This window comes from Molothrus ater, chromosome 8, assembly GCF_012460135.2.
Source record: "Molothrus ater isolate BHLD 08-10-18 breed brown headed cowbird chromosome 8, BPBGC_Mater_1.1, whole genome shotgun sequence".
NCBI classification, from domain to species: domain Eukaryota; kingdom Metazoa; phylum Chordata; class Aves; order Passeriformes; family Icteridae; genus Molothrus; species Molothrus ater.
Window position 1 is genome coordinate 4130003 of NC_050485.2, and position 27804 is coordinate 4157806.

The 27804-nt window shown below is 46.3% G+C and overlaps 1 protein-coding gene across 2 annotated transcripts; it reads right to left on the reverse strand.

Moving 5' to 3' along the window:
• Positions 1–641: 641 nt before the first annotated feature.
• On the reverse strand, positions 642–21737 carry LOC118700288 (APOBEC1 complementation factor). 2 transcript variants are annotated; one of them, XM_036404677.1, is made up of 11 exons: positions 21639–21737; positions 19115–19249; positions 18772–18902; positions 17195–17433; positions 13495–13659; positions 10290–10387; positions 8731–9001; positions 6738–6922; positions 4557–4693; positions 3154–3287; positions 642–793 (listed from the first exon to the last, which is right to left on the reverse strand). In XM_036404677.1, the coding sequence occupies exons 1-11, from the start codon at positions 21735–21737 to the stop codon at positions 642–644; spliced, it is 1746 nt and encodes a 581-aa protein (XP_036260570.1). The 2 variants fall into 2 exon arrangements, with proteins under 2 accessions (XP_036260570.1, XP_036260569.1); XM_036404676.1 differs by having other exon boundaries at positions 6738–6946.
• Between the last annotated feature and the right edge of the window lie 6067 nt (positions 21738–27804).

Consider the following 27804-nt stretch of genomic DNA (forward strand, 5'->3'; position numbering starts at 1 on the left):
CTGCTGAATTCTTGTGCCCTGCTTTAAAATAAAAATTAGCACGGAAAGCCTGTTAAATTAGCCTTTTGGCCTGGGCAAAAATGTTTAGGATAAAGGTTTTTTGCCTTGGCAAAGAAGAATTTCAAAGAGCCTTGAGATGCTCCATGCTGGTGGGATCAGGGGCAGGGAGAGGCAAACTCATGTGGCCAAGGGGCACCTCTGCTCTGCCTGGCCTGGGAAACTTGGGGTGGATGCAGGAGAATCCCTGGTGCACAGAGGGGTTTGCTGGCCCCCCATCCTTCCCCCCAGTCCTGGTCACAACAGCCACAGGACCAACTGTTTTCAGCACAGGTTGCTGCTTGTAAACACACAATAGGTGTATAAATATATATACATATAAAAATATATATATACACCTGAGAACCTCTCATTTCCTGGGCTGAACTTTTGCTTTCTAGTGTGAAAATCTGATTTTGCACCATTTAAAAAAATTTCTTCTCCCCCACCTGCCCCGTTACGAAACTAAAGACCTACAAGCCTGAAACTCCGACTAAACTGAACCTTAGGCCACAGATTCACTTAAAATCATGAGGGTGTTGAATTACCAGACTGAGATTGTTTTTCTTTGCCTTTCTGCCTGTGCTGGGTTTAAGGGAATTTGGTTAAAAGGCTCCGTAGCCGTCGCTCCGTGCGGCGACAGCGAAGGCAGGATAGGCTTCGTAGGTCGCATATGTGGCCAAATCTTGTCCCAGTGTCACTGCTTGCTTGAGCTGAGTGGCTGTGACAGTGGCAGCTGCATTAGCAATGGTGTATCCTAAAGGAAAAAAAGAAGGAAAACCCGTGGATTAATTAATGAAAATCCATCCAAAACTCACCATCGCCCGTAGGTTTTAATGGGACGACCTAAAGAGGAAACGGCTTAGGCAGCAGTGAGTTTGTTGGTGGGAATAATGTAAGTCAATTAAATAATTAATAGGAAAATTTAAGCTTTTCCTCACCCATGATTTGTTAAACACAGTGCTGGAAAAACACTCTCTGGTTGAATATTTTTTCCTCAGGTTTTGATTGTTTCTAACGGTGCTCTGGACTAGTCCACCCTGCATATGGCATGAGGAGGGCAAGGAAACAACCTAGAACGGGGAAATTTGGGCAGGATTCTTGAAGAAAATATAGCTCTGATCCCTTCATAACCAAAATACAGGCAGTTCAGGACAGCCATGGTAGGGAAATCCTGTCAATGCAATGGCAGGGAGCAAATATTTGGTGGACGGGAGTTTTTGGGTTTTTTCCCATTGGTTTCTAATGGAAAATGTGGTTTCAACACTTCCAGATTTTCCATGGGAAGATGTAAGCGCTGCTGTTTGAGAATGAATCACTGGGAAAACAGCATCATTTGGGGCTTGTTCCTCTGAAGGCAGGGCATAGCAGCTTGTCAAGCAGACTGCAGTGTTTTGTTGTAAAAGAATCAGGAATTAAGACAAAGTCTAAATTTGGGAAGAACGGCTGGGGTACCCATTGGACCTGCTGGAGCAGGCTCTGCTGCCAAAATACATCTCCCAGGATCCTGTCTGACCATGTGGGCAATGGGATCAACTCCAGGTCAGCCAGAGCCAAGGTCCTCTTGGTGGGGAATGGAAATATTGGGCAACAGGGAGCACACATTGCCTCATTGGAGGTGTCACTTTGGGGAAAAAACATGATGAATTCCTTACAAATTGAATATTGTGGCTCTCCAGAGTATTTTCTTTGCACCAGCAAAGCCAGGTGCAACATCTCAACAGGAATTGAGAAATCTGGGACTTAGGGCACAGCTGCCACCATCGGGAGAGAAATGAGCTGTGAGCTGGGCATGGCCTGAGCTGAGCTTTAGCAAGCCCTGACCAAGGACTGGTGTTTGCTGCAAGCAGCAACTTTAGCGCATGTCCATTTGCCAAGCTCCTAAGACAAATAAATAAGGGTGGATGAAAGAAAAGGAGAGATGCTAATTAAGCAGTAAGTGGAGGCTGGATTCAATAAAGAGCCCATTTGGTCTCCACGCTGCGGAAGCTGCACAAGCCCAGACAAATTGATTTTTCTGTGGCTTTTGCGGACTCCTGTGGCAGGAAGCCGGATAGATGTTTTTATTTTTTTTCTAAAATCCATCCTTGAGACACTCCAAACAACTCAGTAGTACTGACTAATGGGTTCCTCATGTGCAGCTTGGCACCTGGTGCTGCCTCTCCATCAGAACTGCTGTCATGCTGGAGAGCACGGCAAATGTAATTCCTGTGTTTTCCATGATTTTCCAAGCTGTTTTGGGCAGTTGCAAGAGCTATGAATTCTCAAACTGGGAGAAAAACCTTCTGTGGGGGTGTGAGAGCTGGGATTGGATCCAAACTTTCATGGCTGCGTCACTTCTTTGGCAGATGAAATCCCAAGTGTTGGTTCACAAGGGGCAGGGGGTGCTGGGGGAGGATGGAGAGCCCATGAATTCATCATCCTTGCAGGGAAGAGGATCTCCTCCATCCTGGTGACATCAGGGCCAGGGAGGGGACTCATCCCAGATGTGGCACTGGGGATGCCAGCTTTGCATCCTGCATTGTTTCTGGGGCTCCCAGTTGAAGGAGGTTTTCACAAACTGGGAGGACTGGAGAGGATGTGTGGTGCCAGGATGGGCCTCTGGATGTTGGGATTCTCTGCCCTTGGACACTGCTCTGACCCCCCTGGACATAATCCCAGCCATGGCATTGACTTGAGGGGTCAGGGTTGGAGCAGAGCCCCCCACCCCAGTGACCCCAACCTGAAATGCTCTGGGGTGTGTACACAGAAATTTGTGATAAAATCCTTTATGGGCAATAAACTGGCACAGACTGCCCAGAGCAGCTGGGGCTGCCCCTGGATCCCTGGAAGCATCCAAGGCCAGGCTGGACAGGGCTTGGAGCAGCCTGGGACAGCAGAAGGCGTCTCTGTCATGGCAAGGGTGGAATTATGTGATCTTTAGGGTCCCTTCCAACCCAAAGCAGTCCAGAATTCTCTGCTAAACATGCCAGACACACAAGCAACATGAGTCAGTGTGGGGGAGCACAACCAGGCCAGTCCTCAGCGGACAAAACCTGCTTTATTCCTCACATCCACAAGGAGCCACCAGGAAAATTGACATTGCAGGAGCCTTTTGCTCTACAGACATGCCCATACCTGGGAAAGCTGGTGCTGCAGGAGGCACCTCTGCCCCCTCCACGGGGATGCCCAGGGTCTGCAGGGTGTACTCTGCCGCGTAGGTCTTGGCCTCGTCGATGTAGGCGCTGAGCTTGGGCGGTGTGAAGGGGTGTCTGCGAGCACACAACAAAATTACCTGGGTTTGCTTTCCCCAGGGCTTTCCTGCCAGGTGTTTTCATCACTTAGTTTTAAATACAAAAGGAGGTATAAAGATCTGGCTCTTCAGGGTTATTAGGGTCTGGGTTCTCCCAATCTTTCCACCGCACTCGCTTGCAATTGGAGGCAACCGCAGTGTTGGATGGATCCTCACTTAGGACAATCTGTTTTCTTGGGTAAAGTTTTATATTTTTTCTTGGGGCCCATTTTTGATCCACTTAGAGCTGGCAGCACCCCCCGCAGCAAATGGAAGCGTGGCTTCCCTGGGCTGGTGCATTACCAGAGCTGCTCTCCTCCCCGTGGTCTGCTCCCTCGCTGGGGTAATCAACCCTGGACACAACATCCTTGCAGAGGTTGTTGTGCTTTTTCCATCAAAAAAACCCCCCAAATAACCCTGCTGCGTTTTTTCTTTACAATACCCAGCCTGGGTTTTTCTTTACAATACACAGTAAAGAGTGGTTTTGGTCAGAAATGTTTACAATCATATTTGGGGCTGAAATATCAGCATGTACCTTCAAATTCCTCTCATTTCCCCACAAGGGCTATCGTCTGCTTTCTTTTTGTACAAAAAAAGCACCTTTTTGCTTGATTGTGTCTGCCTTTCTGTAATGTTTGCACCAGCAGAGAGAGCACCAAGCACAGCACTTAATTATACTCTGTGGATGTTTTTCTCCCTGTATTTTTTAAAAGAGTATTTAATATATATGTATATTCATATACATATACATTAATATAGATATGTATATTAATATAAATATATTAATATAGATATCCATATGTGCATATATACTATACTAACATATATAATTATTATATAATTATATATTTTTATATATAATACAAAGTAATATATTAATATATATAATACAAATATATATATTGTATATATAATATATAATTATATATACAATACATCTATACATCTATACATATATATAATTATATAAACATATATTATTTAATAAACGAAGATACATATATAAAACAAATATAGATTTAAAATTTCAAATAAATATTAAAATTTAAAAATTAAATAATTAAAATTTTGAATTAAATTAATATTTAATAAATATGGATTCAATAAATATTCTAAAATATATTTAATAATTTTTTTAAAATAAAAGGAAACTGAGACCTGTGTTCTTGGACTTTGAGGACAGCTGTTAGGTAAAATAGAATTTATAAAATAAAGCCTAAGCCTCAGAAACCTTTCCCTAATGACATACATGGTGGGGTTCTGGCTGGCAAGGGCAGGGATGGTGATTTTGTAGAGGAAGAGCTGTCTTTGATCCTGGCCAATGGCAGAGTGGAGCTGGTACACAGGCTGTCCCCAGTTGTTTTTCTGGCAAATTTCTTCTAAGATCTAGAAGGAAAAAAAGGGGATTTGTGCTGGGGTTAATTGCTGTGAAGAAGCCTCCTTGCCCAGCTCCAGCCCTGTGCTGAGCAGCTGCCTCCCACAAAAAGTTTTCAGGGATCTCTGTCAGCTTCCTCAAAGCTTAGCAAAAAATCCAAAATAAATGGCAGATAGAATACTGCACCCAGCTTCAAGTGTAAGATTCATCTAAATGCTTTATACATTAATATCTGTTTAATTCCTGAAATTATTCCCTATTCGGTTGGGCATCTGAGTCCTTCTGCTGATTAGATTATTTCAGTGTGGTTTGCTTTGAATCCTCCTCAGAATCTCTGTCTCATGGATGTCTGTTTCAGAGGACTAAAGAAACTCGGGCTGCATTCATCTCCTCTGCTCTGCTGCCTCCCTGGCTTAGTGGGTTACAGAGCACGAGAAGTCCAAATAGGCTTCTTTTTAAAAAGAAAAAAGGTTGTGTTTCCATCCAATTAATTCCACGAGCTTCAGCAGGGGATTGCAGCTTTTGAAATGCTGAACCACGTTGCCCTCAGCCTTGGCACAGCTGGTCCCATGGTAATTGGGAACTGCTGTCCAGAAACACTCCTGCTTTGGCTTGGGATTCCAGGGGTTTTTAACCCACTGCCTGTGTGCTGTCCCAGCAGGGATTGGTCACCTTCCATTAAACCAGGTTGCCCTGACCTGGCCTTGAGCATTTCCAGGGATGGGGCAGCCACAGCTTCTCTGAAAAACCTGTGCCAGAGCCTCACCCCCATCACAGCCAAGAAATTCCTCCCAATATCCCATCTATCCCTGCCCCCTGGCAGTGGGAAGCCATTCCCTGTGTCCTGGCACTCCAGGCCCTTTTAAAGTCTCTCTCCATCTTTCTTGTAGCCCCTTCAGGCACTGGAAGGCCACAGTTAGGTCACCCTGAAGTCTTGCTGTGGTCTACCTCATTTACAGCTTACATTTGAACAGATTGAAAACTAAAAAGAAAAAATTAAACCTCACTGCTGCTTTTAATTTTGCCACCACAGCTCCAGCTGAAGTTTAGGGTCTTGCAGTGTAAAATGCTTCATTACACAGTTCAGTTCTCAATTACAACAGCTCATTTTTTCACTGTGGCAACACTTGTTCCCTGCTGTCCCAACTCCTTTATAGGTTGGTTTTATAAAAATGAATTTCACCTGCCCTAAGGCTCTGCAGAACCATTCCAGGGATTTCACACCTCTAGTGGAAAGTGTCTCTATGCATGGCATGAGTTGGTACTAGGTAAGCTAAAGATTCCTTCCAACCCAAACCACTCTGTGATTCTGTGATTTGCTGACAAAACAGACTAAGGGGACTTTTGCAGGAGGGAAAAATCCCACTGTCCAGTTTTCTGGGAGAAAACAAGGATGTTCTCATAAACTTTGGCAAACTTGATGCTGTGGCAATTGAAGTGTTAATAGGCAAAGACATGCTTCAAAATTCGGGGTGGTTTCTTGTGTTGCTCTGCACAATATAAGGGTTATAAAACAGTTATTGTCAGAGCTGGATATCCAGAAACTCAGGGAATTTATTGTGGATTTCTCCTCAGCCCTCTTCATCCATTTGCATTGACACACAAAACCAAATCAAAGAGTTTCCGTGCTAGGTTGGGTTATGTCAACACTTCTTTTGCCATAAATCATTTGAAAATTTGCATTATTTTTCTATACACGTGCATTGTTCCCTGGTGAAGCCCCAGCTGATGCATTTTATGTATCAAACCCATCATGGATGGGAATTCTTTGGCCCATGGTGCTTCTATGGTGCGACAGCCAGAACCTGATTAAGGCATTTATAACAACTCTCCCCTGACACTCAAGGTGATCTTAAAGGTCTTCTCCAACCCCAACCATTCCATGATTTTGTGAGGCAGATGGATATTGCAAGATGGAATGGTGCAGCTCATATTTCAATGTCTTTTGAGACCCAAGAACGGATTTATTTACCAGGCCACAGCGCAGATTCAACGAGGGGCCCGTTTTCCCAACACAACCCTTGGGACATGGCCGCTCTTTTTGGGGTCACGTACCTGAGGGGCGAGTTTGATCCCTTGGGGCTTTAGGGTGACGTGGTTCATGGGGGTGAGCTCCATGCCTGGCAGGAGGTCGTAGAGCTTCTCCTCTCCCCTCTTGTCTCCCTTGAGGTGGTATCCGCGCCCCAGGCCTGGGAACGCCAGGTAGCCGCGGCCTCCCAGGCCTCGGACGCCCGCAGCCCCTACAGGTACATTCATGTAAATTTCTAGGAATGTAAGAAGGCATTAAACCGAATCAAATCACCGGAAAAAGGACCCTGATTCTCGCTGAAAGGAAAAAGTTAGCCCCGCTTGCTGGGAGGGTTGGGAAGCAGGTGGGCAGGAGGTCCCAGGGCCTGGTGGTGGGATAACACAGGCTTGACATTGACACCCTTTCTTGGATAGGTGAGGGGTTTTGGGGAAAAACTGCTTCTTTTTGCCCATTTTTCATCATCTCTGGTCAGTTTTGATTTCAAGACAGATTTTTAGCCAGCTTTGTAGCTGGAAGTCAGAGAGGGGACAGCTGGAATCTTTTGTTACCCATCAGTGTAATTTCACCTTGAAGAAATCACAGCTTACACAATTTCCTACCAATATGGACAAAAATCCTCTTTGGTTTTGCCCTATTACACTTCCATTTTTTCTCAGGGAGCCCTGCTTGGGAGTCTGGGGAGACCATGAGGCAGGAGATGGATGGGGAATTATCATATCTGCTCCTTTCCTTAACACAACTTTTAGAGGAGCTGGTTCACCTGTGTGGGGAAAAGCTTGAGGAACAAGGGTTGTTCCTGCTGCCCTGTCTGCTTCCTGCTAAAGGGACAAAAACTGGCCATCATGATCCTTGCCAGGCCTACCAGGGTGCCACACAGAGTCCTAGTCTGCTGTGGGACTTGGCTTGGGGACACAAGGCATCATCTTTGGAAGGAAGATCAGATGACAGAGTTATTTCTTTGCTAGTCCCAAACTTACATCTGCACTGACTGAGCAATATCTGTATTGACATTTAATTTGGGGTGTGGGGATTTGATTTGGCTCCAGGCAGGGTCACCCAAGAGTTCTCAGAAATATTCTCTTTTATTCATAGATTGAACTAGTTGAATTAACTATTATTAAGTTAACAATCCCCCAAAAGGGGGCCTCCAGGTCCCAGAGCACAGAATGGCTTGTTTGATTCCCTACCCTGCACCAGGGCAACGTGACTTCCTTGGAAAACTCCACAGCTTTGGGTCAGAAAACACCAGGACTGGTAAAATTTTCCCTGCAACTTTCAAGGACAAGTGTCGCAGACATCTTTTATGGAAAATCCTTTCCTTAGGATTTTTCCTCCTGAGAAGCTGAGAGGCATCAGGAACAAAATGTAACCAATGATTCTCTGCTGCTGTGGAATGCAACAGGTGGATCTGGGATTGATCTCTTGTGGTTGTTTCTAATTAATGGCCAATCACAGTCAGCTGGCTTGGACTCTCTGTCCAAGACAGTTTTTGTTATTATTCTTTCTTATTCTATTCTTAGCTAACTTTTTGATGAAATCTTTTCTTCTATTCTTTTAGTATAGTTTTAATATAATATATATATATCATAAAATAATAAATCAAGCCTTCTGAAACATCCTAGTCTCTTCCCTCATCCAAAAACCCATGTGAACACCATCACAGACAAGAGGAAAGATAGTGGTGGTGGTGGCTGGCTGTGGGAGGGGGAAAGGAAAAGTGTTTTATTTGGTCTTCCCTGCTGGGGCAAAACCAGGAGGATCTGTGGGTTATTTACACTGGACTGAGGGCAGCCCAGAAATTCCTTCCAGGAAAACAATTTTTTTTCCAGCTGGAAGGTTGCCTTTGGGAAAGACAAGAGCCTAAACCCTTTGTTTCCCATCACAGAAAACGGCATCCAGGAGCTGGGGCAATGCCAATGTCACCAATACCCGTCTGGGGAGCAGCTGCCCGACCCCTGGAGGAGATGCTGGGTGGGAGGGGGTGGTTTTCAGTTTTCCAAAACTCCAAGAGGGAATTACCTCGGATGGAGGGGGGCCGGAGGATGCTCCTGCTGCCGAGCCCCTTGGCGGCAGGGAAGTGCAGGTTGGGGATGGCCGCGTAGGCCTGCGGTGCGTAGAAGACGGGGGCGCCCAGGTAGGCGGTGGCAGGGTCGTACAGGTGGCCCAGGGTGTAGGTGTAGTCCCCCTGCAGCACCGGGGCCCTGCCACCAGTGCCACGTGTGTACCTCACGTAGCTGTCCTTGTCCACCGGCTTGGCCAAGGTCACCTCGATGGGGGAGCCATCCAGCACCTGAGAGAGCAAGGGACAAGCACAGGGGGGAAATGATGCCTTGGGTTTTGGCTTTCTTCTTCTTTCTTTTTGATTTTGTGCTGCTTGGGTGTGTAGGTCTGGGTTTCATATAAGGGGATGGTAAGCTTTCTTCACAATGTTGGTGGACACAACAATGCCTTCTCTAGCTGGGGACCAAGGACAGCCAGATCTGGATCTCAGGCCCAAGAGTATAAACTATGTGGACTGAAGAGAGAAAATAAAAGGATGGGACTTCATGGGCTGGGGCTGTAATTGGACAATTAGCTCCAATATGCTATGGACCAAAACTTATAAAAATGTGAGATCTTGTCACTAAGCCCTCCTTTGCTTCCATCTTGGAGCCATCTGGGCAGAGCCAAAGACGTGGCTCTGGTACTGCCAGAGTGTGGCCTTTGAAGGCCCTGCAATAAATATCCTTTTATTAAATATAAATATCCTTCCCCTTAACTCTGTCTAGCCTCTGTTCCAGCTGTTTAAGGCAGCAGGGGAAGGGGTTAAAAGTGCTTGATGGAAATCCAACCTATGGGGGAGCTGCCCCCACATCATAACAGATGAGAAGGTGGAGGAAACCACCCCAAAAAAGCCCTGGATCTCCTTCACATGGTTGGAGGCTTAACCTGAGAGTGCCCAGCCCTGGCTCTAGCTGGGAGAGGCTCCTTCAGCAAAGCCTTCAAAAGGCCTCACTTCCCTGCAAAGCAGCTCATAAGGCAGCGAGATTCCACGTGCCCCCATGGAGAACAGCAGTGGCACTAAAAATAGGAGCGGGGTTAACACCTCTTTGGGAACAGCTCTGGCTTTAGAGTGAATTACATGCAGTGCAAGAAGGGCTAAATTCAGCAGCCTCCTCACAAATCCGCATCTGAACTCAGAGCAGATGTTTGGGCTGACCTCGTTTGTCCCACTTTGCCATTCACACGCTGCCCTGCCAGTGTTTTTGTTGGCAGTCTGGAACAAGGATGTGAGTGTGAGCCGGGGGGGGATCCTCACCCCTCCTTTCCTAGTTCTTCTTTCAGCTTTTCCTGTTTTTTTTTTTCTGTCTGAGCATGAGCTAGAGCCAGGCAAACACTTAGCACAAATCCAAGGAGCCAAAATGAATCGTTTGTGTACAACAGAGCTGCTGAAAAACAAATTCAGGAGTATAAAAGCAACCAGCAAAGAGCAAATTGGGATAACACCTCCAGGAGGATTTTAGAGCTAATAAAGCAGGTGGCTTTGTGTAATGTACTGCACTGTAAGCTCCAGGAATTAACATTTACAGCAGCTTTACCTTCCCATTCAAGGCTTTCATGGCCTCCACTGCGTGTTCTCTTTTATTAAAGTGCACAAAGGCGTAGTCTCTAATTTTCTTTACTCTCTCCACTGCACCTGTGGAAAACATTGGAATATTAGTGGGAAGTGGGGATTAGTCAGAAAACAGAGACCTGAAAGAGTGGCTCTGTCAGGTTATGAGCCCCTGGAGAGCAAAGGCTGAGCAAGGGTAGAAGAACAAGAGGTCAGTGTCCCCTCACCTCTTTGGATGCATATTCCAGAGGAAAATCAATATATAATGGTTGTAGCATTTCAAGGCAAACTAGAAGGGTTTGGGGTCAGATACCAGTAAGATTCCCGTTAAACTGGAGTGGTTTTCTCCTGTCCAAACCATTCTGTTGGACACTGCCTTTGGTCTTGTGCCTCCCTTCTGTGACTGACAATGCACCAGCTGTGGGAACACCCCCTGTGATCCCCATCTCCCCGCTTTTGTATGTGCATTGGAGGCAGCTTTTGCCATAAAACAAGGTGGTTTTTCTCCTTGACAACCAGCTCAGGAAGAATGAACAGCCAGCCCTGCCCAGGACAGAGCAGCCCAGGGCATGGGGATGGGCTGGGGCTGATGGGGCAGCAGGTCTCTCCCTAAGAAACAGCCTCTCTATAGGAAACAGCCTTTCCCGGGGCAGTGGGGCTTCCCTGGATGCCCCAATTCACCTGGACATGGCCCCAGTCAGGCTCTGCAGCTGAGGGTTGGCCCTCCTGGGGTGGGGCTTGGGCTGGAGAATCTTTCTTCCAGCCTGAATCTTTCTTACATCCAATTTATCCAAAGTAATTCAAATGTAAATTACTTGTTCTTCTTTTCTAAGTCCATCCCCCACAGTTTTCTCTTTCCCCTGTCAGCTGCTCTGATGCCAGAAACTCATACTCTACACTGAGGAGTCTGTCTCCAAAATAACCCCACCAGTCCTGCTCCCCATGGCCACAGCCTTCAGCCATTTCTTTAATTCCTCATCTTCTCTGCTCCTGTGGCTTGGGAAGCACAACATCAGGCAGCCCAGCCTCCTGTAAAACCCCCAGAAATATCCTTTGGAAACATGGCTAAGGGATGCTGAACAGCTCTTCTGTTGGCTTCTTACCTCCTAAAGCTGAACAGGTGCACAGGGAAATGCCATATTGCCACAAAAAGCATGCACTTAGAAAAATGCAGGTGGAAACACATTTCTTTGGTGTTCAGGGGAGTCATTAGGAGCTGCAGAGGGCTAAATGAGCCTGTCCCAGCCCACAGCCCAAGCAGGCTGCACGTCTTGGAATGACACAGGGATGGTAAAGTAGCACTTTGTGTCCTTCTGGGACAGAGGATGATTTTCCAAGCCTAAATTTATGGGAGTTATATGCTGATGCTTTGTTTACAAGTGGAAGCTTTAATGAACTCGCTGTGTTTTGAATATCCCCCTTCTGCCTGCTGGAGAGCATTCCAGGACACCAATGCTGAGCCAAAAATTCTGCTCTCCCCTGCTTCTGCCTCTGCTGGGCCAAGCAATGTGATACCCACCCCTGGGTCAGCTCCATGGAGGAGGAATTTCCTTGGGATTCCTAGGGAGCAAGGGGAGGGCTTTTCAGAGAGACAGCTCTGCAGAAGTCATCAGGCTGTGAATTTGGCACAGGTTTAAGGGGTGCTGCTTGTGCTGTGTCCCAACTTAGCATTCCTGGTGCTGCCTGTGGAGCCCTCAGAGATGTGGCAATTGCTGTGTCATTGGAAGCTCTGGATCATTTTTTATTGCATGATTTGTTGATGTCAAAACAGCTTCCTAATGCCCTGGATCCAAGGTAATTTCAGCTAAGTAGTGCTGAAATGTGGCTGAATGAGTGAGGCAGAGAATCACGGCAGGGCAATGAATCATTTCACGTCCTTGCTGCCTTTTTTATCTCACTGTAACTTAAACAGCATTTTCTCTCCCCAAAGCTGGAAGTTTTGCTGCTCTAATGCACCCATTCCTGATTTTAGCCACCAAAATCAAAGCTGTCCATTTAAAAAAAAAAATATTCCAATGTGAACGCTGAAATGATAAAAGGAAAATGAAAGATGATGCAGAACTTGTGTTGTTATGGTGGAAAACTTCTTAGGAGCAAAGCAGATGACTGTTACCAAAGCGTCAAAAGGCCACAAATGTGTTTCTGGGGAGTGTGAGCTTGCTCAAAGCTCGGGAGCAAAACTGGGTAAATAAAAGAAGGAAACAGTTCAGAGAGTGGGATAACATAAATTTAACTAAGGAGTAAAATGGGTTCTGCAACAGCTCGATGGTGGCTAAAAGTATGAGCCAGAAATGCTGGAAGGACACAAGGAATACTCATGAAGACCTTTGCATTGCAGCCTAGTCCAGAAAAAGGCATGAAATGAAGAACTTAGAGGAAGAAAACTGAAGCTCTGCAGTGTATTTTAAAAAATTAATAGAAGGAAGCTAATAGGAGTGAGATGAAAGGAGATTTCCCATTGCCAAGCACCAGTTCCTAATGCCTAATGGACTGTGTGGTTTGCAGAGCTGCAGAAAAGGGTTATTTTTACTTTGTTGGTTTTGAGTGGAATTTCCTAAAGCTGGAGCAACTCAGAAGTAAAATCTCCTTTGAAAGCCAGCAGGATTTTTATTCCCAACCATTTTTTAATTTTTTTTTATTCCCAACTAATTCTCCCAGCTTTTTTTGAAAAAAAAATCTCACCCTAAGTGCATGTAAGATATGCCACAAAGGAATATTGAATTAAATGGAAAGCACTAATTATTCACCAATTTACACGGGGACTAGGGGGATGTATGAAAATGAGTTCAGAATTTAGATAGCTCAGATAAAAAGGAGTTGTATTAAATCACTCTATTTTTATCACCATCCCTTGCCACAGAAGAATGCTGAAGTCACCCAGCTGCTTCCCCAACTCTTTTTAAAGAAAGACTAAATGATTCCAAAGCATTTTGAGGACACAGGGCAACCCCATGCAGCATTTTGGGTCTCTTCAAGTTGCCAATCACCCTCCTTCATGGTGGCTGGGAATTAAGCAGCCTTTAATGGGATGGCATTTTGGGTGGGAGCCTTCAGCCCCACGACAATTTTTGTGGCATTTCACACAAACATTTCACAGCAAGAAAAACCCAGCTATTTTTATCTCTTGTGGCATTTTAGGAAGGCAGAAACATTTCCACTTGCAGCACTTGTTTAGAAGGCACAGCACCTACCTGGTTTGATGCTGTTGAACTCCTTCTCAATGGTCTCCTCGGTGGTGGAGAGCATGAGGTTCCTCACGTAGAGGATCTTCACTGAGGACATGGTGTCCTCATCCACCTCCACCTCTGGCTCTGCCCAGTCCACAGCAATGGGGTGTCCCCACAGCTGGATCCTTCCTTTAAGGGAACAAGGCATGGTCAGGGCTGGGGGGCTTTGCTTCCTCTTGCCCCTTCTCATGCTCTATTTCACAGCAGAACAGGCCTAATTCTACAAACATGACCCACAAAAAGCCTTCCCAGCTCTGCCTTTCCAAAGGCAGATGGTCACACTTGGAATGGCCTCCTGTAAATACCTTTGGAGCCTCCAGAACGGAAAGAAGTGAAAATGTGGAATAATTCACTTTAAACCTGCATTTCCTGGAGCACTCCCTAAAGGGAAATATTTTAATGCATTTATAAAAATCCCCTTTTGGCCAGCAAAGTTTCATTCCCTTGATACCAGAACAGGGATCCTGAAGTCCCAGTGGGATGGAATGAAACAGCAAAAGCAAGGATGTCTCCGTGTGTGTTTGAATTCGTTTGGGGGAAGCTGCAGCAGAAGAAAGGAGGGACACAAAAAGTCCTGGTGCATAAACCAGGGTGTGGGTGTGGAGGATGAACCCAAGGGCTCTGTGTGCACTGGACTGAGCTGCTGAGGGGCAGGGAAGAAAAAAGCAAATAAATCACATTTGTGAATGCTGATGATGCAGCTGGGTTGGTGTCCCCACTTCTTGAGGCTCAGCTCCAGATTTAAAGGCACCTGATGTGAGACTTTCACTGAACTCCAGGGGAATTTTCAGAAGTCCGTATTTCTGTCTGTTTGCATGCATGTGTATTACCAAGGCTGCCTTTTTAGAGTTGCCATTAGATTTTGGTTAATTTATTTATTTTGGTCAGATTTATGGTTCTGTTGCACTTGCAGAAAATTCTATTAATCCTATTAGAGGTGTTAAATTGGTCAACTTATTAAGAACTACTAGTATTGATTAGATATTGCTATGAATCATAAACCATGATTAGATATTGTTATGAATCATAAACCATGATTAGATATTGTTATGAATCATAAACCATCTAGACCTAAATTGTTGAGCCAGTCTGAGGCTGAGATTGGCAAGGGGGTTTATTCTGTCGGGACTCAACCCTTGGAATCCTTCACTTTTTCCCTCCTCACCTTTTTGCCTCCTTGGTCTCCACATGAATCGTTTAAATCTGATATTAATCAGAGTAATCTGATTGCTTTGTCTGATGTTTCTTTAATTGCTTTAATCTGGTGTTTCTTTGTCTGTTTTATCTGTATAATAAGTAATAGAGTGACCCTTGCCATCAACCCTGTCACAAATTTATATTAAACCTGCTTTTGCCCAGACCTTGCTGCTGATTCTTTGAGTGACCTAAACCACACATTGATATTTCTTTAATTGCTTTAATCTGATGTTTCTTTGTCTGCTTTATCTGTATAATAAGTAATAGAGTGACCCTTGCCATCAACCCTGTCACAAATTTATATTAAACCTGCTTTTGCCCAGATCTTGCTGGTGATTCTTTGAGTGACCTAAACCACACATTGGCAGCTGAGGGGACAAAGAAAATCCTGCAAAACACTCTAAAAAGGCTTCTCTGCTTGTGCAACCCAATTAAGAGGCGGTGGGAGCTGTGAAATGAGAGGGTGAGGATAGAATTTGGAGGTTTATTGGGAGAGTAAATAATCAAACTAAATGGGAAGGTGCTGTTCCCTTGGAATCCCTCGGGAATGAGCTGGGATTTGTGGAGTGAGGCTGTTTTGTGCCCCTTTCTGAGTAGCTGTTTTCACTTCAAGGGTGGAAATAATGAACTGGTTGACTTGCAGCAAGGAGCTAAGCTTGGTGCCTCTTGCTGAAAATCAGTCCATCTCCACCCTCTTGTTTAGCCAGAGACAGAAGAAAATTTAAATTTTTTAATGAAATCTCTCCATTTTTGAGCACTTTCTCTACAAAGCTCCCTCAAAAAAGCAATGAGGTTCAGTTTAAAGGAAGCATCTGATAATGATATTCAATCTCACATCTGCTGGAGACACATTCAGCTCTGGCTTGAAACTTTTTTCCAGTTCCTGCTTTGTGCTTGAGGCTTCAGAAAACTCTGGCTCCTGCTCAGGCCTTTGGAATTCCCTAAATTGTTTACTGAGACTTCCCTAAACTGGAAACCCTCATGCATTGCACATGTCTGCTCAGGGCTCTGAGTTCCTTCCATCTGTCTTGCTGTCTTTGCTCAGGATTTCAAGTGCTCTGCCTGCCCCTGCCTTCCTTTTCCTCATAAAAATAATGGGAAATTCGTGCTGGAGCACAGAATGTGCTCCCACCATCAGGGAGAGGCTTAAACTGAAGAAGAAGATGCAGAATAAAAGGCAAAATTGTCAGGGTGACACATCTCTCAGTAGAGAAGAAAATTTAGTGCTCAAAATCATGCTCATTTTTTTACACAATAAGAAAAAAAATTTAAGTGATGCAGGGTATTTCATGTATCAAACAGGTGAAAGAATGTGGTTCTGAACAAATCTCAAACCCTAAGGTTTGTGGGATGCCTTCAGCAGCCAGTGTGCTCAACAAAGCAGTGCAGGAGCATAAGAAAGCAAGAGAAAATTGGTGAAATCCCTGCAAATGCACTTAATGTCGAGTGACTTCTTCACCTAATACCTGCTAAACCTCTCTCTCCTTCACAATGGTCTTTGGCTGTCTCCCAGTGCTGAATTTCACAGATGTACTCTAAAGCAATTCCTCATTCCAATTTTTTTTTTTGCCAAAATATCAGTTTCCAGTCCCTGCTCCAGCCTGAATCTGCTCTTGGATGCTTTCCAGAGTGATTCTCCCTTTGAGAAATGGATTTGTATGGAATTTTAAAAACTTGATAGAACGTTTACACAGTTTTGTACATCTGTATGTAAGCACTGAGATAAGGTGTGTTGACTTAGGAAGGTCATGGAACAGAGATGATATCGTTGAGAGGTTGAACCAGAAACAAGTTTTAAAATATGTAATAAGTTTTAAAATATGTAAAAAGACTAGATATTTTAGAGAATTAGAACTGTGAAAGAGGTATTGTAGTAAGACTATTTGGGATAAAAATACAGGTGATTGGTGTTAGAAGTAATTGTAGTATCGTGTAGTAACAGCTAATAGGTTGAAAAATATTTATAAGGTATTGCAACTAGGAAATAGGTTAGTTTCTGATGGAATCGTGTTAAGTTTTATATTTCTTATGTCTCACTTTTTATCAAGACTAATAATGGAATAAAATCTTCTAAAACACCTCTCAGTTACTCCATCTCTGTAAAAGCTGGAAAACCCAACACTCCCTGAGAGGCCATAGATGAATCTCTATTTTATGTTCAACCCAAGACAAGCACAGGACCAAGCAAAGCTGCATGGATACACACACAGCTAAACCCATCTGGCTGGATTTCCAATAAACCCAAGCTCCTGAAGGACATCCATGGATCATCAGCACTGCAGGAGCTGCAGGCAATCCCACACCCCATGGTGTGTTGGGGCACCTCTGGCTTTGGGTGTCTCTAGCAGAAAACTTCTCTCTGAGAGCAGAAAACCCAGCCAGGTCCACTTCCTTGGATTCCTGGACCCCCTGAAGACGTTGCCACCACACTCCTGAGGTTAAGCCACCCCTCCCCACCCCTGCTGACCTGGGAGCAGCTTCCTCCTGGCCATGGCTGCTGCCCGGTGGCTCTCGTACTCCACGAAGGCAAAGCCCCTGTTTTTGGTTTTATCGGCCGCGCTGGGGTAGACGATGACGTCCACGACGCCGTCCGTGACCTTCTTCATCTCTGCCAGGATCTCCTCCCTCTTCTTGGTTTTGGGGATGCCCCCCACGAACAGGCGGCAGTTGTCCACGCTGGCACACACGCCCAGGAGTCTCCCGTTCCTGGAGCAAGGGAGATGCTTGGTCAGGAGCCAGGAGTCAAGAGAGGAGAAGGTTAAAGCAAAGCCCCTCTTCTGTCCCCAAACACGAGGCTTTGGTGTCAGCTGTTCTTTGGGATGTTCCAGTGGCCTTGCTCAGTGCAAAAGCTGCCACTCTGCTAAATGTGACATCAGGCAGCACAGCTGAAATGAAGGATTTGAGGGAGAAACCAAAGCCAAATTTTGTTTTTCCTACTTGAGGTTCTTCCTTTTGCTGCCACCAGGCAACTGCACCCCCTCCAACCCAGGTCCTTGTGTTATCACCAGTGGCTTGTGGCTTCCCACCCACTTCGTGACTGAGGTTTTGGGGGAAGAAAATCCCTTCCCATGGAGAGGCACCATTTGAGGACTCACCAATGAGGACCCACTAATGGACTCATCAATGGGCCAACTTTTGTGCAGACCCTAATATAAAAATTTCCTTCGTTCACCTCTTTGGAGTCAAAGTGTCTCTTATAGGCCTGAAGAAGTGCAAAATTTCTTTAGAGGAGTCCTTGGAACCAGGGAAGGAAATGGAGGAAGTGGGTGAAGCCTGATCCCTAAGACCTTCCAACCTCTGCTACAAAGGGCATCTCCAAGGCCTCCATGTTCCTTGACCCACTCAAAGCAGTTCACAACCCATCACTTTTTTATTAAAAAAGCCATACAACTGCCAGAATGGTTTATCCCGAAAGGTTTTTAAGCAAAGGCATCAACTCATCCCACTTTGAACTGGCAAAGAACATTTAGTGAGGTTGAAATCCAACCAACACGTATTAATGGGCCCATCTGTTGTTGATTTCTGGGTGTTTTGTTCCCTCAAACATGAGGGTTTTTTCTGTTCCTTTCTATTAGGAAATGTCACTATTTGCCAATTGGTATCCATCCTATTTCACCATTTTTTGCAATTGCTCCATCTACCAAAACATATCTGCACAATCTGTCACGAGGGAGACTGTGAATAGAGTAAGTCAACAACAAACAACCTGAGGGGAACATAATAAACAGCGCTGGTTAGGGGAAAGTTAATTTGATCCAAAGCAGAACATTTTTTTCCCCAATGTTCTGATAGATTTTGTTGCTGTTGCTGTTGATTTTCTTGGTTTTCTTTTTTTTTTTTAATTGTGAAGAAGAAATTTCTTGTGAAAGATGTTGGTTTTAATGAGCACTGACTGCACAGGGAGACAGGAGGAGATTTCCCCTCAAAACACAGCAATCTAAATAACTTTGCTCTGGACTGCCAGGAAAAATATCCCTCACATGCCAAAATAAGACTGATACATATGATTTAAAGTTTCCTTGAAGGTGTTTTTGCTTTGCTTACCTGATTTCATAATTATTGAGGGTTTTTATTGCATTCTTGGCCTCCTGTTTATTGGAGAAGGTCACAAAGGCATAGCCCCTGTTGTTGCCATTGAAGTCCATCATCATCCTCATCTCATAGATTTTGCCAATCTGCCAAGTGAGAGAGACTTGTCAGCAAGGTAGGAGTGGTTAGAGAAGACTGGAATTTTAAAGACTGGAATTTTAAAGTTCCATGGGCAGGGACACCTTCCATGGACCAGACTGCTCCAAGTCCTGCCCAGCCTGGCCTTGGCATCAGCTCAGTTCAGCCCTGAAATGCAGCTCTGACCATCAGCAACCGATCAGCTGCCACCAAGCCTCACCTTTTCACAGAGGGGGATAAGTTCATCCTCAAAGAGGTCTCGGGGCAGTTTCCCAATGAAGATCTCACAGCCCCTCTCTGGTGGAGGGCCATCCCAGCCTGGTGGTGGTCCCCCATATTTCCTCTGCCCATTTTCCTGCCGTGGAGGAGAAGAAAAGAAAGGTTCAGCTATCAACTTTTAAACATGGATCAAACCAACCCTGACCCTTGAGGCAGACACCCTCCTTCCCTTCAGCTCCTGGTGGTTTCAGCAGTGTCCTGCTGCCAAGGCTGGGATACTTCAGAAGTCCAAGTGCAGACAGTCAGTAACTCCCTGGAAACTGGAAATCCTCCTGGCTCTGGCAGGGGAATCTCCGTGGGCTGTGTGTTAGTTATGGGCTGGGTAATGGAGCACTTGCAAAATTTATAACTTGTCTGGATTTTCATCCAGTCTGAGGATGACACCTGCCCACCCAGGAGGTCCTTCTGGCAGAGAGCAAATCTCGGCCCCAATTAATATTCAAAGATGTGAAGGCCAATCAGTATTTTCCTTTTTCTCTCTTTTTGCTAGATGAGTGTGTCTCTGTTCTCCTCCCCTATTTTTAACCTTCCTTCCTTCCTTCCTTCCTTCCTTCCTTCCTTCCTTCCTTCCTTCCTTCCTTCCTTCCTTCCTTCCTTCCTTCCTTCCTTCCTTCCTTCCTTCCTTCCTTCCTTCCTTCCTTCCTTCCTTCCTTCCTTCCTTCCTTCCTTCCTTCCTTCCTTCCTTCCTTCCTTCCTTCCTTCCTTCCTTCCTTCCTTCCTTCCTTCCTTCCTTCCTTCCTTCCTTCCTTCCTTCCTTCCTTCCTTCCTTCCTTCCTTCCTTCCTTCCTTCCTTCCTTCCTTCCTTCCTTCCTTCCCTACAGTGATTCACTACTCCCAGAGGAGCTGGGGCTCCAGGAATTTTTCCATTTTTGACTCCCTGACCATTTCTTTAGCATTTTTGGCTCCCTGACCATTTCTTTAGTCACTTCCCATTCTGGGATTATTCCAGGAAAGCAAATGCCTTGTACAACTGATTTAAGAGGAACTTAAACAAACAGAGATCGTTACAAGAAAACAGGAATATACCACAAACCCTTTTAGTTTTCTCAAGCCTAGGACAGGCCCTGAATTATCCATTCTCATTCCTGTTTTTCCAATGTTTTCAGTCGTGGTGGAGTCCTGGGGACATTTGGTTTTATGTCTGAGCTGGTGTGTGAGGGAGCACAGCAAGAAATAAACCCCTCTCTAAATTTGCAGTGGCTTTGTTTGTGGCTGGAAGGCAGCACCTCAACAAACCCTTCTTGACAAGGTGCCTGGAGGGAAAGTGGACATCAGCCACTTCCCAAAAATGAATGACCCAGGTGTGCACTGAGGAAGATGATGTTTGGCTGCATCCTCAGACAGGCTGGAAGAAAAATCCCTAAGGTACAGGGAAATTAGGAGAGGTGGGGGAAAGAGAAAAAGATAAAATAGCAAGGTTGGGATGGAAAAGGAAAGGAGAGAGAAGAGCAAGAGGATGTTGAAGTGTGTGGGGGATTGGGAGCTGAAATCTGTGCTTTAGGAAATTTGAGTTTTGCCAGATTGACAGAAGGGAAAACTGAACCCCAGGATAATTCCAAGGCCAGGGTGGACAGGGCTTGGATTAACCTGGGCCAGTGGGAGGTGTCCCTGCCCATGGCATGGGGCTGGAACAAGATGGGCTTTAAGGAACCCCCCAACCCCTGTGATTCTAAGAAAGCCACAGTAAATCTAAGACATACAGGAGTCCCTTATCTCATGGGTCAGGTACAGCAGAAAGGGCACAAACACAGGTGCTGGCCTGGTCCTGGAATGTGCTTTTTCCCAGGAATCCCAGGTTGTGCTTGGGGCTGTTGTGCCCTCTAGTGCCATGCAAAACAAGACAAGGTTCATGGCCTCCACCTGCCTAAAATCCAGTTTCCAGTTCTTTCTTCCAGGATGCAAAGGCAGTCATGGCCAGTGCCCAATGCTTTCCGAGGCTGAGCTTGTTTTGGTCATGGTAGCCAAGAAAGGCTTTCTCAGGTGGGTTTGAAGGTCATGCCCAGGCTGCACCTGCCTTAACCATGGGAGGTTTGGATCTTGGAGACCTTGGAGCCTGAACTGGGAGCAAACCTTGGAGCAGGTGAGGCACCTGCCTCCCATGTACCTGTGCAAGGATCTGCACAAAAGGTGACGTGCTGGACTTCCCATCTCATCCCTCTTCTGAAACTTTGCTCTGTGGGTTTTCTCTGGTTTTGAGACACCAATCCTGACCTTTCCCAACATTTAGCAGAGCTCAGGGTTGTCCTAGCCCCACCTTCATTGTAATTTCCCATCAAGCAAGGAATTCCTTGAGGAATACGACCCTGCTTTGTGAAAGACAATGCAGTGATGATCAGCATGGATGTGAGAGAGAAACAGAGCAAAAAGGAATGAGCAAGGAGTGATTCAGGAGCATGGATTGGCTGCTGACGCCCCCAGTGAAGCTTCAGGATGAAGCACAAGAGGATGGGACCGTGGATTCCTACCTGGATCAAATTATATCCCGTTCGCTGAATTAATGCACGGAGGGCGGCTTCTTTCTGTGTGCCGGTCAATCCATCCCCGGATTTGTGATTTGATTCCATTTGGGAGTGATTATCAGCAAAAAATCAGGTTAATTAGGGGTGCTCACTGCAATCAAATTTAAGATAAATTAAATCAATTAATACAGCTGGGAGGAGAAAGTCCACCCCTCCTGAGAAAGCTTACAGGGTTGCTCTTCCTAAATCAGTTATTTCAGAGATAAAACCAAAACAGAATAGCAGAGATCACGGAAAAAGCAGAAATGTCCCCCTTGCTGAGTGGAAATAAATAGCATTTAAACCCACAGCCAGATCCTGGGGAGATGCAGAGGGAATTTGTAGCTTTTTGGTGGTGCCTCAGGAGGAAAAAATATGTAAGTGCCTAATCCTGCACTGAATACACAACAATGAGTCCTTCAGGCCTTGTGTGATGCTGACACTGGGAAGGCAACCTTGTACCAGCCATGTCCAGCACTCCATGAGAAACAGGACCTAGCCCCAAATTCGGCCTATTCTTATTTTTGAAAATAAAGAACACGGGAGAACTTCAGATCTTAGCTCAGCTCAGGGCTGGAGCAACCTTGGGTTCAGGCATTTTGATTCAGAGCTGCAGTTTTAGGTCATGGCTGATTCAAGAGTTTTTGGTTTGGGTTGGGTTTGGGCTGAAAACATCATAAAACTGAAATCTGAATCTGACTTGGGCTACACCCTGGGAAAGGGACATTTACAGCATTCATTACTGGTGATTCCCTGTTTTTCCTGAATGTTGAGCTTTGAGCTTAAAAATCCATTTATGTGCTCCAGGCATAAAAACCTCCAGGGGTCTGTAGGTGCAAGGCTGAGCTAGAAGCCTCAGGCTGACACTGAACAGCAGCCAGAACAAACCCAGTTCCCTCCTCAGGTCCTTGAAGCCAGAGCTGGGGGCCAGTAGCACCAAGGACTCCATGCAGGAAAATGCTAATTTGTGTCATCCAGCATGGTTGCTGTTGCCTAAAATTACATTTCATCCTAGAAAGGTGGAGGCAAGGCAAGGTGGTGCCTGCCAGGCTTGCCTGGAGAGCAAACAGGGCCAAAAGGGGCTGGGAGGGGTGGACTGGGGGTGAGGGGGATGAGGCACCCTGGTGGGGATGCTGGGCAGAAGGGAAATCCAGAGCAGCAGGGAGGTGGAAAGAAGGTGGATTGCTGTCCTTACACCCTGAGCTACTGCCAGATGTTCAGGAGGAGCCCCTCAACAATCCCCCTGCCACTGCCAGATTTTCAGGAGGTGACCCTAAATCCCCCTGCTACTGCCAGATCTTTGGGAAGAGACCCTCAACAATCCCCCTGCCACTGTCAGATTTTCAGGAGGAGACCCTAAATCCCCCTGCTACTGCCAGATCTTTGGGAAGAGACCCTCAACAATCCCCCTGCCAGATTTTCAGGAGGAGACCCTAAACAATCACCCTGCTACTGCCTGATCTTTGGGAGGAGACCTTAAACAATCCCCCTGCTACTGCCAGATCTTTGGGAGGAGACCCTAAACAATCCTCCTGCTACTCCAGATTTTCAGGAGGAGACCCCAAGTCCCCCTGCTACTGCCCGATTTTTGGGAGGAAACCCTAAACAATCCCTGCACAGCAGTCCCTCGGTGCACATAAGGTGAGCACTGCATGTAAAGAAATGTAAGTAAAGAACTGCAATCTGTCTGGCTACAGCTGATTTTCTGAGCATGTCACGATGCTGCAGAAATAACAGAAAAAGCCTTTTCCACCCAGCTCTTAACACCAACCTCTTTTTCATCGGCTGCTTCTGCGGTTCACTGAGGGAGGAGCCAATGCTGGGGGCAGCCCACTCTGTTTTTGGCCATTACCTGCCCTGTGCTCCTATGCTTTTGTGCCCTGGAAGTCTCCAACTGCTGCTTTCAATTTGAAGTGGATTATTCCCAGCACCAAAAATGGGGCAGGAGCCCAGGAATTTGGAGGATCTCAGTCTCCTGTCACTTGAGCTCTACCACACTGAGATGCAGAGGCTGTGACTCCAACACTTGCAAACAGAGGCACCTCTGTAATGGCAGATTTTGGAGCTATTTAATGCAGAGGTTGGTGAGGTTCTTCTGATTTAATTTTAATTTTTCCCATGCTCCTGGGCTCTCCAGTATTTTGATTACTACCAAAGTGCAGAGGCTGGGACATGGATTATCCAGTGCAACAGCTCTCTCTTGTCTCTAATTCCCAAATGAGTGTTTTCTGCAGCAGCTGGAGCCCAGTTACTGGTTTGTTTTGCCCTTCTGAGGGCAGCATCAGAACCCTGCTGATGTTTGTGGTGTCTGTGCCTGCTGCCTCCTCCGGAGCTGGCGTTCAGCAGGCACAGGGCAGGATTAGCAGACTGCTGTGCAAAAACCACTTGGAGCCTTTCCCAGGCTGCTGCAGAAAGAGAAAGTGAGCATTCAGAAAAAAAAAACCAACCAAAAACACCCAGTTAAAATCCAGATTGGTTTTGCACCCTCCCCTGCCTGGGCAGAGACACCCCATATCCACCACATAGGGGAAAGCTCTGTCACACTGCAAATCTGGCCCCTTATATTCTGCTTTTGGAGCATCCTGGCTTCATCAGGGAATTGAGGGAACAAATTGCAGCTCTCCATGGGTCTCTCTCAGCCCTGAGAGCTGGACTTGAGCACTGCCAGGCCGGAGGCCTGCAGGGCTGCTGCTCTGGATGCACTTCCACGTGGATCCTTTAAGGGCAGGCATCCTCTCCTGCAGGGAGGAGGGATTTCCAGGAAGGTCTCTCTCCCCCGGGAATGATTTCACAGCTGAGCAGTGAGCACCAGCCTCGGGGCTGGCGCGGGTGGATGGGAACAGAGCATCTCCCTGGCTGATGCCTTTCCAGCAGCAGCAATATCCCTCTCTGCCTTCTGCCTTATTAGATAAGACAGCAGAGCTCTTCTGGGCTCTTCTCATAAGGCATCCTGCAAAGATTTCAGCTCTAGACCAGCATGTCTAGACACTGGTGCACTCCAGGATATGCTGAAGCAATCCACTTGGAATCAGGGAGCAAGAGCATTCAGGGTTGCAATGAAGAATTAACCACAGCCTGCTGCAAAACCCGAGCTCTGGGGGGGTTCCTAACAAAGACCTGGCTTTAATCTGTGCCTGGTGCTTCCACACATTCCTGCCTTTGGAGAAAGCCCCGAGGAAACAACCCTGCCCCATGGAAGAGGGGCAGGATGCCCATCCTCAGGGATGCCCTGACTCACCTGGACCTGTGGAGCTGGAAGTGGGGTCCAGCTGGAGACCCCCATCCCAAGGCAGCACCAGCCCCTGCAAGCCCCCACTCCCCATTCTAAAGGAATCTGCAAGCCCCCACCCCTGATTCCTTTGGGATCTGCAAGCCCCCACTCTTGATTCCAAAGGAACCTGCAAGCCCCCACTCCTGATCCCAAAGGAACCTGAAAGCCCCCACTTCTGATTCCAAAGGAATCTGCAAGCCCCCACTCCTGATCCCAAAGGAATCTGCAAGCCCCCACCCCTGATTCCTTTGGGATCTGCAAGCCCCCACTCCTGATCCCAAAGGAATCTGCAAGCCCCTTCTCCTGATCCCAAAGGAACCTGAAAGCCCCTTCTCCTGATTCCAAAGGAATCTCCAAGCCCCCACCCCTGATCCCAAAGGAATCCCCAAGCCCCCAGTCTTGATTCCAAAGGAACCTGCAAGCCCCCACTCCTGATTCCAGAGGAATCTGCAAGCCCCTTCTCCTGATCCCAAAGGAATCTGCAAGCCCCCACCCCTGATCCCAAAGGAGGCCAAGTCTGGACTGCGCACTCAGGGCTGGACACAGTGTGGACACCCCGGGTATGGTTTGGTGTCCCCACTCTGAGCAGCCAATTCACACCTACTAATTAGCAGCCCGACATCATTCACAGGTAATTGATAAGCCAAAGAGCTGTCCCCCATCAGTGGGGTTTCTCTGGGATGGAAACAGCAAGCCCCTCTTTTATTTGAGGTATAAATCCCAACCCAAGCAATCCCAAGGCCAGGAAAGCATGCTTTCCACCCTGCCGTTTTCCAAGCACTTCTTCTCTCCCTCCTTCCTTCCTGCCTCCCTTGAGTTAAACATCTAAACTCATTTTTGGACAGGGCACTTTTCCACCTCTGTCACCCAAGGGTCCATCTCATGGAATCACAGAATTATTTAAGTTGGAAAAGCCCCCTTAGATCATCGGGTCCAACCATTAACCCACCACCAAACCTCATCCCCAGGTGCCTCAAACATGTGTTCATCCATCAGTGCATCCAGAAGGTTTCCAGGATACAGATCATGGGGGGATGTTTTATTTCTGAAACTTGTGGAATTCCAGCCCTTTGCCCTTATTGCAGGCACCAGCTCCAGTCCTTGCAGCAGTGCCAGTGTGCTGGGATATTTTTATTTTACTTTAAGGGAGGAGAATTCCTGTCATCCAGAGGAAACACGATTACTTTTTCTCCTTCTTTGTTCCCTGAGCCAGGAATCAATTAGCAAATCCACCCTCACAGGGGAAAACCCCCCTTCCGTGGCTGCTGATGAAAAATGTGAATGACTGCAGCAAATTCAGGCAATGCTTTCAGCTCTGCTTTAAAAAAGAATCAACCCAGCCACACTTAATAGAAATAATAGTTCTGGAATTCAACCAATTTTGGGGATTTGCCCTTAAAATGGATTATCATTAAGAAGGGCCACCATGAGAAAAAGAAAAGGGAAAAAAGGAGAAGGGAAAGTAGCATTTTGTATAGAAGTTTGAATTGAAATTAACACCTTTGGAAGTGCAAACTATCCATATTTTCTATTTCATCCTCATTTGTGATGAAATTTTGACAACAGCACCAACTTATCATGGTCACAGCATCAAGAAAAGGAAGGTTCTGATTTTACCTTCCATTAGAGTATCACTGGGTCTGGTTTTCCTCTCTCCACTCTCATTTATTTTAGGTTTCTGCTGCAATTCTGAAGTGCCAAGGCAAGAAAAGGTCCTTTTATATCTTGCAAGCCCCCATCAACAAGAAACAAACCTATTTTGATACCACCTGACTACTCCATAACTACTTCTACACATGGCTCCCTCACACCAACTGCAGCACATCCTCTGGCTTTGCTCCATCCATCCAGGAGCAAGATGAATCCAGAAGCTTTTACCCCAAAAATTGTGGAAAAGTTTGCTTCACTTTTGGGTTATTTGGAAAAGGAGGAGTCTCTTTCCTCAGCCAAGGGATGTGTCCCATGCCAGGATTTTTGCTGAGGGGGTATGTGATGGCAGAACCTGCCTCTGTGCAACTTTTTGGGGAAAGCTGGTTCCTGGTTCTATGAAGGAGATAACAAACCCATGTTTATCCCACAGGATCAATACAGACCTGACTGTGCTGAGCCACTTGGACACATCTAATTAAGGCCATTTTGTTTGGTATCCCCTCAGTGCAACTACTCCTCCTAAAGAATAACAACCTTTGGAAAGACTGGACACTGATATTCACCCTTTGCCCTAATAACCCACTGGACAAACTCTTTTCCTCTAGGTTTATCAACATTTTGGGGATTTTTTCCCCCTCCCTCCAGGCTCCAAGCAATATATACTCCTTTCTATCCATCCACAAACACCAAGCAAGCTTCATTTTCCTCCCCAAGGCGGGAAGCCTTGTGAAGCTCCTCGCTGGGGTGACACTCTGGGGGACGGAGTCCGATTGAGCAACGCGGCACGAGGCTTTTGTCCCTTGGCTTCCCAGCCTGGGGGGTTGCTTTCCAGCTCTGGTGGCTCCACACAGAGTGGGAACTCACAGACATTTGCAGGAAAACAGGGCAAATTTGGAGCAGCATGAAGGCTCTGCAGCATTTGAGCCTGGAGAAAATATTTCATGCCTAATCCAGCAGAGTTTTTGCTCAGGCATCACCTTTGGAATCCCTTTTCTTTTGGTCACAGCTTTTGCAGTTCTGTCTCCAAATGCACACAAAATGCCCCCAAAAAAACCACTCAGTGATGCTGAGCCCAGCCTCCTTCCCTAGTGTTTATTTGCATCCCCACTTTGAAACCATCCTCTTTCCCCTGCCTGCTCCCACCCAAAACTCCTGTTCCACCGAGGGAAAGAGCTTGGGAGGAGCATTCTGTGCTGGGCAGAAACTATCCCT

Coding starts and splice junctions, on each gene's coding strand:
- LOC118700288 (XM_036404676.1), bottom strand. CDS start 21,737: ATGGAATCAAATCACAAATCCGGGGATGGATTGACCGGCACACAGAAA. Junction 17,434..18,771: donor CTCAATAATTATGAAATCAG/GTAAGCAAAGCA, acceptor CCCTTGCTCCAG/GAACGGGAGACTCCTGGGCG. Junction 10,388..13,494: donor GTTCAACAGCATCAAACCAG/GTAGGTGCTGTG, acceptor TGTTTTCCACAG/GTGCAGTGGAGAGAGTAAAG.